Source organism: Anser brachyrhynchus (assembly GCF_964034855.1).
Source record: "Anser brachyrhynchus genome assembly, chromosome: 1".
Classification (NCBI taxonomy): Eukaryota; Metazoa; Chordata; class Aves; order Anseriformes; family Anatidae; genus Anser; species Anser brachyrhynchus.
Window position 1 is genome coordinate 149,294,480 of NC_137694.1, and position 12,197 is coordinate 149,306,676.

The following is a 12,197-nucleotide window of genomic DNA, read 5'->3' on the forward strand; positions in this document are numbered from 1 at the left end:
CTTGAGAAAGGATTATGAGTTTATGGGACACTGAAGAGTACTTGTGAATTACGATAGCAGAACAGTTATCCTAATCTGCAGTTATTTTAGTAATTTGAGATATAGTTTGTTGCCAGAAAAGGATATGAAGTTGAGACATCTCTGAATAGGACACAATGAATACAAACAATTGTAGTGCTGACTCTTCTAAATTTTCCTCTGACCTGCTTTCCTCCTTCCCAGGGAGCCAGTGCTCACCCCATCGATGGCACATGGGCTCTTTTAGTAGAAGCTTTTCTCAATGATGAGATTATCACAGCCCCAATGATTATCAGTCACGGCGCTCAACTTTTCCACCTACTTATTTGACCACTATCTTATAGGCAAACAGTCAAAACTGGCTAATCAGCCTGCTTCATTTTGGCTGAAGCTGACGAGCACTCACATCTAGAAAACATGAACAGATAACGGGTATGCAAAGTGGCAGCCTGGACTTCTGTGGAAGAAGATGTTTGCCTGTGCTCCAGAGGAGTGCCTGCTAATCGGGTAAACTTTGCAGGCCTGGGAACTGGTCTATACACTAATATCTAATAAAATTTGGATGGAACAAATGAGACCATGTTGAAAAACACAGTTATGTGCAGGAGACCAGAACTAAGCCTACTACCGCTTAATTCCTCAAATTAGGACCTCAGCAGGACTGAAGAAATAACTAAGGCCTCTGCCTTCAGCTGCATTTCATTCAGACATACTTCCTCCATCATTGTGGAGAGGTAAACAATTGCTCAGCTCACTTAGTTTCTTCCCTCTCCATGGTCAACATCTGCATTAATTTCCAGTGGTTCTATTACAGGTTAACATCCACTAGGGAGAATGGTATAGTCTGAGTTAATTTCAATCAGGATTTCAGCCTATCCCAGTTACGATTCAACGAATACAATCAAAATAGTGGAAATGCAAACTTTTTAGATAATTCTGAAGAGTAAAATGCCAAGCGCAAATGACAAATTGTAAACACTAAGGTTTGTGAATACACTCATTCACAAATGTGAATACACTCATTCATTCCCCCCAAAACTATTATCATTTTTCCTTTTTGCTGTGAAATCACTAACTGTACATAATAACCATGCTGGGGCACAGCCAGTACTCCAACCATGTATTACACTCAAACAATACTTCTGTTATTCAGTGACAAGGTTTGACTGAGTCTCAAATACTGATAAATAAATCATGAACTTACTTGAACATCTCATTCCTCTCTATAGTGGCAAGCCAGAAGCTGTAAGCATTTGCATAATAATTGCAGGTGCCCCGGCCATGGCATTCAATGAAGGGAGCGCTGCGGAACTCCTCTAGGCAGGAACCAGGAGATGCCAGGGCCTGGCCAGAACCCTCAGCACCAGCACTGGTGTGCTAGGAAATTGAAAAAACATCAGTGAGAAAGGAACTTTTCATCTCTTCTGCTACAACATTTATTAACTCTTGCACAAATATTTCTTCACATGCCCTCCTCGTCCTCTGTTGTGTCTGTCTGCTGTTTTGTCCCTCTGCTCAGGGAAGAGCAAGAATGCGTAGCTAAAGGGCTCTTGAGGTGACACCAGCCTGACTAGTTTAATGGCAGCACAATACACCACCAACACCAGCCTCAGGGCAACTGTATGCACAGAAATCTTTCAGGACTGACAATAAGACCCAAGATATCTCTGTGCTAGCCAAAGGGCATGGCTGTCTCTCAGGTCCATGCCAGACCAGTATGGTTTATATCTGAATAGTTAAACCCAGTTCCTTCCCCACATCACAGTCACCTCTTTCCCTCTGCCAAGTGCTCACACCTCTGGACCCACACTGTCTCAGATCATGCCCACACCACACCTGGGAGAGTGGCTGTTGTTGTAGGCTGTGAGCATGACAGCATGCTAACAACTAACCACTATGGAGGGCTATGGACTGACTTTTCAGATTATTCCCTGGCCCTGTTTATTTTACTAGTATAGATACAGCTGAGGAAACAGCATGAAAGACAGAAAATACCAGTTGAAAACTGAAGGCTTATTTATCAAAAAAATGGGAACAAGATAGGCACTGCTGTGCTCAGGAAGCTGATGCAGCATAGGAAGGACGGTAGAAAATTATGCTTATTTCCTTGTTTATTCAACACTTGGATCCTTTGTTGGAGCTGCAAACAAGAGAGCATGCTGTGTGCATTTCCCAAAAAATTAACAAGAAAATGCTACTGCATTATTCTCATTTAGTAATTAGCCTGAATCTTTTTAAAGTCAACAGAAAGGGTAGAGGTCTAATGCCCTCCTGAGATCTGAACTGACGGTCAGGTATGAACTTTCCCAGACCGGGAGTGTGTATCAAACAGTTTCTCAGCTCAGTGCACTTACCATGACAAAGGAGTAACCAATCCAAAGTGAACTCCAGCCTTCAGGACATGGTGGTATTTGAATTGTTTGACTGTGAACAGCTATTACCATAGCAGGGGCTTCACACACGGCGCATCTAGAAAGACCAAGACGCAAATGAGATACATGCACTCGAGACTAAACTTTTTATTTTTTTTCAGAAATTACTTTCATTCAGAAAGTTTGAATCAAAAATGTTGTCACCTTAAAAAGCAAGGCAAAAATCCAAGCATTTCATTTAGAAAAACACCTGTTTCTTTTTTGTATCTCATTTACTTAGGGACTGCTTAAGAATTGAGTCTTACTCATACTAGCCTTCCTAAGAGCTCAGAACAAGAGACTTATCTGAATATTTTAATGCATTTGTCTTTTGCTAGTCCCATTTGTACTGTTTCTTAAAGTGCTCTTAAAGTGCTCAATGTCGGGAACATGAGAGGCAAATAGCCTAACATTGCAAAGCAGCGGGTATCACTTATAAAGTGATCTACTGTGATCAGAGACAAATAACAGCAATTCATCATCCTAAACATAGCTCAGAGTGGCTTCCAGAGAGAAAGCCATCTCTGTGGAAAATGTCTTACAAAGACAATCACCACTAATCTAATGTAACACAGACTCTTCCCTATGCATTTTCCTTAAAAGTGGCTTTTATTTACATTTGTGGTCTTTATCTCCCATAAGAGATTTCTAGCAATGTAACCGAACAATGTAACTGAAAGCAACTCTTTGAAAGCTACACTGCAGCAGTTCTTTTGCTTCTGATAAATTCACTGTGTCTCAGAACTGCCAGGTTACTGAATAATCCAAAGACCACTCATGACTTCACAGGAGAATTATAAGAAATGTGAGTTGGGTTGACAATTATGATATCGAAGCTGGTAGTAAGGAATTCAATAGATATAATCATTTTTTATTTGTACAACTCCTGAACTGGCTACTGCAGTAAGCAATGATGAAAATGATTCAAACCAGATACCTAGAAGTACACAGTCAGAATACTATTATCAAAGCTGTGAAAAAAAAAAATCAAGTGCAAAATGGATTAAGCTGGATTCTGGAAAATGCACAAAAGCAAAGGAATTCAGAATGAAAGCCTTCTATTTCTGACTTGTGAAGACTGCTTTCATACCTACTGCCTTCATCTTTAGTGCAGAAGCAAAACAGTTATTTTAGAAAAACATCAATGAAAGAGTAAGTTAAAAGAATGTAAAAGTTGCCTCTATTCTTGGAGCTCTGCTTTGCTTCAAGAGATTTCTGGTATTTCAGTATACTTGAAAAGAAGTCCCATGACCCAAGGATCAAGTGATACTTCTATACCTTTTCAACTTTTGGTCAGGGGAAACTGTTGCTTTAAAGGCTTTAGCTAATAAAATAAACTGAAAGAATAGTCTTCTCGGATTCCTTGCTGGTTTTAAAAAATGTGTACGACAATTATGTCACTCTTTGCCATGGCTAAAAGGAGAAAAACTCATATATAAAAATACACATAGATGTATACATAGAGATATATATATACCCCACACACACCTTTGCATATATACATATACATTTTTATGGTATAAAGACTATTCCATATGCATAAGAAAGCAAAATACTGCTGGGTTCCTCATTGAGGAAGATTTTCCAAAGTGATTGTCAAAGGTGCAAAATGTTGGGTGCTTGATCATGGATGGCGTAAAAGGAACATGAATTTCTATGGATGGTCATTTGAATCTTTCTGAAGGTCAAACCCTTTCCATTCATATCAAATTAACAACCAAAATTGTAAGACCAACAAAAACTGTAGTCACTCTTGAGAATCTTGGCCTCAATTTGCCCATCTAATTTTCAAGGCATATACATTTATTTGCCACTAAACCATAAATAGGGTACAGAGTACAACTACAGACTCACAATGGATTCTACTGTTCAAAATAAATATGAAATCTTTTGCAGAAGGATGAAGCAGGTTTTTTTTTGAACATATCAATATGTCAAGACTATAACCTTCAGATGATGTTAACTGTCCTTTCTCTTAGATGGCATATACCAGCCTGAGAAAGCAATGCCGACAACCTCCACTCCTATCCACTTTATATGGCAGGAAGAGTGACCAAAATTGCTGATACAGGTTAGAAGGAATGATGGGAATCTTAGTAACACACAGATCTACTGATTATCATCAAAGCTTTTGGCTGGAGCTTCCTTTGTCAGAATCTTAATGACAGTGGTGCAGTATACCACACTTTTGCTCACCCCTCTGCCTTCAGCACTAGGCCTATTACGCCAGGATGTTTTTTTGCTAGCAACCTTGAGATGGACCAGAATTTTAACATGTTGGATCGATGCACAACACTTACACCCAATATAAGTGCCGTAATTTCTGCGAGCTGAGAATCTGGATTTATTAAAAAACAGATTATTGATTTTGCAACTGTTTCCTGTAAGTCAGACAGTAGTGACTGTATTCAAGCAGTCTGTCCAAAGCAATGCAAGAAGCCTGCCTGGCACTCTACTGTATGATAAATAATGCTACCATTTGCAAATGAAAGGAAACTGAGCCCTGAAAAGCTTCTAGCTATGGCTAGTGAAGAAAAAGAATTGTTTTGGACAGGAATTATGAATAAATTCAAAACTTTTTCTCCTTCAATGTATATCACAAAACATAATTTCAAAGTAAATATTTTTGTTTAAATTAGACTCAAAACTGACTACCCTATTTGGGTTTCCTCCAAAATGGATTTATTTTTGATCAAAGTCTAAACTGAATACACGTACTCTTTGAAGCATTTCACCAAAAGAACTTAAACTTTAAATTTAAAGGGAGGAAATAAAAAAATATAGAATACAAGTCTTTTGCAAGAAAATAAAGTACTATGCACAACTTTCACAGGCTTCTTCATTTTATGATACTGTACCTGCTGATGAATGGTCTGATACTTTCCCCAGTGATAGGAGCCATACTCATTGGCATGGGTTCAGGCGTTGACAGCCAGTAGGAATAGTCATTCCTTGATGCAAAGTTACATACATTGTTGATATTGCAGAATAAGAAAGGCATAGTACTAAATTTACGAAGACAGCTCCCTGCCGTGCCTGAAATGTAAAGTCAAAGGTTACTTGTTAGTCCATTTTTGCTAAAACATTGCCAGTTGCCCAACAAATATTTCAGTAGCAGCTCCAAAGCATTTTAAAACCACATTTGCTCTGGAGGGCCCAGCTTTCTCAGAGGGAGTGACTTCTCTTAGCTTCAGAAGGAAGGAACAGGGCAAGGGAAGGAATAGCCTAATCTTTCCTGTAGAATTACAGAATAATTTAGATTGGAATAGATCTCTAGAAGTCTCCTGTCCTAACCCGTTGCCAGTTAGATCAGGTTGCTCAGGTCCATAGCAAGTTAAGTTTTGAGTATCTCCAAAGAGAGAGATGCAACGTCTCTGGGCTCCTGCTCCAGTGGTTGAGAACAGCTATGGTGAAAAATCTTTTCTTTATATATCACTGGAATATCTCATACTTGTGTCTATTGCTTCTTCTAGTATCACTGAGTTCCTCTGAGAAGAGTCTGAGCTCCACCTTCTCTATGCCCTCCCATTAGGTAGCTGCAGACATCAATAAAGGCTTCTCCTTAAATTTCTGTTACAGCTCAGCAAACTCAGTTCCATCAGACTGTCCATACTCCAGCCCCCACCAACCATCTTAGTAACCAGCTGTTGTATTCACTCTGGTATATCAATGTCTTTCTTCCTTGTTCTGGAAGGCCCAAGTCCTAGGCACAATATATCAGACCTCATCTCACAACTGCCAAATAGAGGGACAGAATTGCTTCCCTATACTTGCTGGTTGTACTTTGGCCAATAAAGCCTAGCAGTTTTGGCACCAGGGAGGTGGGTAGTTGTTGCAGGGGAACACTGCTAACTCATGTTCAATATGTTGCTCACCAGGACTCCCAGGCCCTTTTGTGTAATGCTGCTTTGTAGCAGTCTCTACTGCTGCTACTGGAAATAGCAGTGAGTCCAGTGTCTGTTCTGCCGCAGGGGGTTGCTTCATTATAGGCATGCTACTTTGCATTCGCCTTTACTGGACTTGAGGTTCTTCTCTTGACCCACCAATTTTCCATGCACCTTATCATCCATTTAGCCACCCATATCTCACTGATTTGTCTATATGCATCCTACAGATGACCATGCGAAAGGCTTTGATAAAACCTTTCTTAAATAAACTGACACTTATTCTACTATACATCAACCTATTATTTGTACCAACCCAGACACCATAAAGAACCAGCTACCCAAGAATAATTACACAGTTCCGTTCAATACAGTTTTACAAATGAAAGAAACGTTTGATTTATATTGAATTTTAATTTAATTCTAATTTGGTCTCTACTTACCCAGATCTTGGCCATGTGCTCTTTCATTGCCTTGTACATAAAGCAAGGAGTAGCCATGATAAATGAGCCTCGTTCCAGAAGGACATAATGGCTCTTCAATGGTTTGACTATGTCTGGTAACAAGGAAGCCATGAGCAACAGATGCTGCACCTGGTGGGCCCATAGCCCCGGGCAAACCTTCAGGACCAGGTGGACCAGGGAATCCTCTGGGCCCTACAATACAGAGAATCTCCTTTTATCTCTACAGACACTGTCTGGTATCAGAGACAGTCAGCTTACTTAAACTCAGGTAGCAGTGACCATTGATTCATTATTTGATTGTTACTAAAATGCATTTGAGAGCATCTACAGAAAAAATATTTTGAATTCTAACAGGGCTGAAATTATACGGTAAGTAAAGGAATCTCATGAATCGGTGTTTCCTAGTTAGTCGTTAACATCAGAAAAAAAGAAAAAAAAAAGACCTGTTCACAACATATCACAATTTTTTAAAACCTATCTTTTGTGACTGAAGTTGAAACAGATGTCAGTAATTTTGTGGAAGTAACAATATCTGCAGTGATACTGTGACTTTATTACTTATCCTTTGTCTCTCTCTCTCATCATAGAATGTCATGGTTTGGAAGGGACCCTTTAAGATCACCTAGTTCATTCCTCCCCTGCCCTGGTGAAAAGTCTTTCTCTGCCCTTCTTATGAGCCCCCTTTATATATGTATATCTATGTATATAAATATAACGTACTATATTATATATGTATAAATAATACAGCCATATAAATTTGGTAATGGAAGTAGGACTGTAGACAAAAGATTGATTCTGTGTGCAGGATAATGTTCTCCCCTTTGCAATGAACACTGTGGGGAATTTGCAGCCTTTATATTGAAGGAAACAAAGATATTCCTTTCTTATCAATTGCAGGAAAGGAATAGATCTGCAGACACAGGCTTATATTAATATCACAAGATCCTCAAGCTTGCCCAGTAATACCTACAGGTGACCTTGATTTGTAGCTTTACCGAAGTCTCAAATACTACAGTTTCTGTTGTATGGTTGAGGGAGAAACATCTACAAAGTTGTTCGTGACTTATACTTGAAGCAAGTATTACTTCATTACTTCTAATGAAATGCAAACAGCAGACATTTCCTAGGTATCAAAACATGTTTTATATGAAAGAATATACACAGACAGGTTCCCTTCTCTCTCAGTTATACCCCTCATTTTCAGTCCATTAAAAAAAAAAACAAAAAAGAAAAAAAAAAAAGGTCTAACTCTACTGGAATCTAATTCTAGCTACTTTTTCTTGCAGCTTCCACAGAAAATTTCAGATCTTTTTAACCACTGATCTTGTTGTTTAGCAGCATCTCCCTGCCTACATAACTAAAGAATTGAGATTACATATTTTCACACCTAATCTATGTTATTTTTCTATGAAGGAATCAAGTCTTCAAAAAACTCATGGACTTACCTGGGGGACCATAAGGACCAACTTCTCCTTTTTGCCCAGGTTTGCCATCAAACCCTGGACTGCCAGGTGGTCCAGGTACACCTGAAGGTCCTGTCACTCCTGTTTAAAAACAAGAAATAGTTATTACTGGATGTTACTCCATGTTAGTTCTGACTTTTTGGCTTTTGATACAGTGTACAGTGCTTTCACACCTCAGCACAGACTAAGCTCATACAGATTCAGCGTGCATACTTCAGTATCTAGAGGAAATACGTGGGTTACTGCAGGCAAAATAACTGTAGTAGAGAAGGGCAGAAAAAAAATAAGCAGAGTGTGTGTTTCTAAAACACTAGTATTTGCCTGGAATATGAAAAGGAAGGACAGCAATCTCTCTCTGCTTGTCATATGACTCCTTCAAAAAAAGACCATAAAAAGTAGGGTCATGAACAACAGGAAAATCAGTATTCTCTTAGCTTCTTCTTCCCAAACAGGTTTTCAAACATATATTATGTCTTCCCTTCATCAGTTTCTGCATCAACAGATGCTCTGAGTACTATATAAACTCAGTAACTATGACTTTGCAAAAAATAAGTTAACACCATCGGCACCATATCAACCTTTCTGTGGCAGATCAGTAGCTTTAGTTAGCCACAGCTGTCCTTTTAGTGATCACTCAAAAGGCAGTTTTCTGTTATTCTATTGAACTGACTGCTAGAGAACAGCAACAGATCCCATACAAGCAAACCATGCTGTGCCCAATCACTGAGATTATTTCACAGCTATTTCCTAATGGTCTTTGCAGGGTTTTAACTCCACCTTCTAGAACAAACTTACATATTTTATTAATTAGAAAGAAAATGTCCATTATATTCCACCATAGTCCTCCATCATCTTCTCATAAAACATCCAGGAAGGAAGCTGCCCCTTAAAATCTTAACAGCTTAAGAATGCATGTGAGCTCTCACTCTCCATGCCCTGTCATTCTGAAGGACGCGTACCCTTGTGTCAGCATTTCTTTCACATAACCTTTTGCTCCATTCCCTTATTCTCTGTGTTAAATTTTTGCAGTTCACATTTTCTTTTAAATATTGTACTGTTTGGGCTAAGAGAGGAAGTCAAGGACTATGGAACAAGCTTCCACAGGGAGCACTTTCCACTCCAAGATCAAGGTGTTTTTCCTTAGGTTTGCCTTCTCCCAGAGATACACAGTAATTAAGTTTGGATTAAACACTAAAGACAGAAGACGCTCAATCAAATACATTCTGGGAATGATGCAGGTCATCCTGCTTACCACTGATCTCAGATACTTATGTGATGACTACAGAGAGTAAGCTTATAAAAATCACAAAGAAGGCATCTGTTTCTGGCATTCCTTTGGATAAGCTTCAAAGAGAAGTACTCTCTTCCTCCTTGTCTAACACAATTTGAGTGGGGTATACAAAGCTGGATATCATTATACCAAAAATATTCTAGTGTCTAGCCTGCCACTGGCCTATTTTTGCATTACTACTGGCAAATTACAAATTTTCTCACCTTGCTGTCCTTTGGGACCTGGAAGTCCTGGGAACCCTTTGAGACCAACTGGTCCTACAGGGCCAGGTAAGCCAGGCTCTCCTTTGACAAGCTGAAAAGCACCTGGCGGGCCCGGTGGGCCTTGTAAACCTGGAAAATTAACAAAGCAAAATAAAACATATATAGAGTGGCATAATAAAAAAGCAAGAGAACAATGTTACCTTCTATTACCATTTAAAGACTCTAATAATAAAAAAAACGCTCAATATTGATTTTTCAAGAAAAAAAAGAAAAACAATACTCCACCCAAAGCTACCCAATACTAAAACCTAATCTGAACATTTGGATGCTGATATCATATCTGTTTTCAGATTCTACCATTTTGTGCCTAATAGAAGTGTGGGAGGAAACATACATTTATTAGTCACAAGTAACCATTTTAACAACAACAAAATCTGGAAACAAACAAAAAAAAAAAGCAAGTCTTTACATTATACCTTTAGATCCAGGAAGACCTTGGTCACCTCGCTCACCCTTAAGGCCTGGGAAGCCTGGAGATCCTTTTGGACCTGAAGTCAAAGGAAATGTTTATGAGTATTGAATAATTTCTCTACTTGGAAGGACATGTTCAGAATAATCATGGGTGACCTCATGATCACATAAGGGCCATGATTTTATTCAAACAAGTACTTTTAAACTGTTTTCAAGAACAAACATAAAAACAAATACACTAAGTCACCAAAGAACTGGTGACTAAAAATAATTTTTTCTTAATTAATAACCTTTCTGAATCAGATTTTTTTTCTATTATTAACTGTGTTTTTTATACATAGTGTTCTCATGTGATGGTGACAATAACAACAATTAAGTCAACAATGGAGATATATTGAACCCATGTTTCCTCAAATAACAAAAAACACTTGCCCCTCCCACTCTCAAGAAAATCCTGAAAATTCTTGACTGGCAATGTCCAAACAATTGATTTTACGGCAATCTTCTAAAGCAAGCATGCACTTAAAATTGCCAAAGCAAGACAACAGTGAAACAGCAAAAAAACTTGAGGAAAAATCCCAATATTCTTCTTGTATATTTTTTGATGCAGCTTTCAATGTTCTGCTTCAACTACTTTGTAACACAGAATCCACATTCTCTGAGCTTCTTTTTTTTTTTTTTTTTTTTTTTTTGAGAGAGAGAGAGAGGGGAAGGAGATGAAAAAACAAGTCTTTGTATGCTTTTTAGGACAAACTTTCTTCTCACCTGGAACTCCTGGAACTCCTGGAGGTCCTAGATCACCCTTTTGACCGATATCTCCTGGTAAACCTGGACTACCCTGTACAAAAGAGAAAGTGAAGCAAAGTTATCCTACACTATTACGATATAACTCTCAAATAGGCTATTTATCTTTGAAAATCTATGAAAAAATAGTAAGAGGGAAGAATTAAGTTTAATGGTTCTTCTCTACAATGATTAGATGAGAAGCTGCTCCTACATGAACAAGTTTGTCACATTACTAAAGTATTTTTTGCCTTACAAAAATACTAGATCAGAATAAGGTGTCTCACAAATAATATAGCTAATAAAAAGGTCTTCAACCATAGACCATACTGTTATGAAAAGCTTCACTAAGCACTGATTATTACAAATTAAAAAATTAAATTCAGTGCATCCCCAAAAGATGGTTGGTAGATAATCAAACAGGGTAATTCTAGACCACAGCAAACTTAAAAACTTCTGCATTGACACATGGAATGAAATTAAATGTACTCAACAATTCATAATCCTTTGAAGACTTTCACTTTTGAATACGGCTAAAATACTTAATGACTTAAACTCTTCAAACACAATGTGAAATCCTCCTCTGGCTTTCACTGTTAAAAACTGCTCCACTGAAATTAATGATAAATTCATAATAGCTTCACTTCAAGGAAAATCAAGCCTATATTTCTAAAGACTCTATAACCAGTCACTTAACTGACGGCCAACTTCCTTTTCTTCTTTTGTCTGTTACATCATATGCAAAAAGCTTTTAAGAATAGCTTAGAGTTTCCCCCAACAAATTGCTAACCGAAGTATGAAGCAACATGGCAATGAGAGTCTCCTATATAACATAGTGTAAAACGTGGAGGTAAGAAACAAAGACCCTTTGCTACGTAACCTACCAATCAGAGGCTGGAGATGTGAATTAAGTACTCAGTGAAAAATAACACTAATGGTGGGAAATAATCTCATTTTACAATAGCAATAGAATGAACACACACAGAGGTGATTTTTCATCTGATGTGGATTAGATGTTTATATTAAGGTGTGAAGAATGACTCCCTACAAATGCCTAATTCTTTTCACTGACTATAAAGGGAGAAGAGATGGCTAGCTCAAAAATGGATGTCAACAGTAAGACTTCCAAAGTTAAACAAAAGAAATCCTAGCCTTGAAGTGTTATTTCTTGAAAGACAGTAAAACATTTTGTTCCGACCAAAGACAAGA

The 12,197-nt window shown here is 38.1% G+C and overlaps 1 protein-coding gene across 3 annotated transcripts in view; it reads right to left on the reverse strand.

Annotated features, from left to right (window-relative positions):
* Window positions 1–12,197, reverse strand: part of COL4A1 (collagen type IV alpha 1 chain) — a gene marked incomplete at its 5' end in the record, with an annotated part of 129,074 nt that overhangs the window by 5,227 nt on the left and 111,650 nt on the right. For all 3 annotated transcript variants that reach the window (XM_080605168.1, XM_080605169.1, XM_080605170.1), the window contains 8 exons: window positions 1,223–1,395; window positions 2,373–2,487; window positions 5,288–5,465; window positions 6,757–6,969; window positions 8,223–8,321; window positions 9,735–9,863; window positions 10,211–10,282; window positions 10,971–11,043. In XM_080605168.1, the coding sequence (XP_080461294.1) occupies window positions 1,223–1,395; window positions 2,373–2,487; window positions 5,288–5,465; window positions 6,757–6,969; window positions 8,223–8,321; window positions 9,735–9,863; window positions 10,211–10,282; window positions 10,971–11,043 (1,052 nt within the window). The remainder of the gene's footprint in view (window positions 1–1,222; window positions 1,396–2,372; window positions 2,488–5,287; window positions 5,466–6,756; window positions 6,970–8,222; window positions 8,322–9,734; window positions 9,864–10,210; window positions 10,283–10,970; window positions 11,044–12,197) is intronic.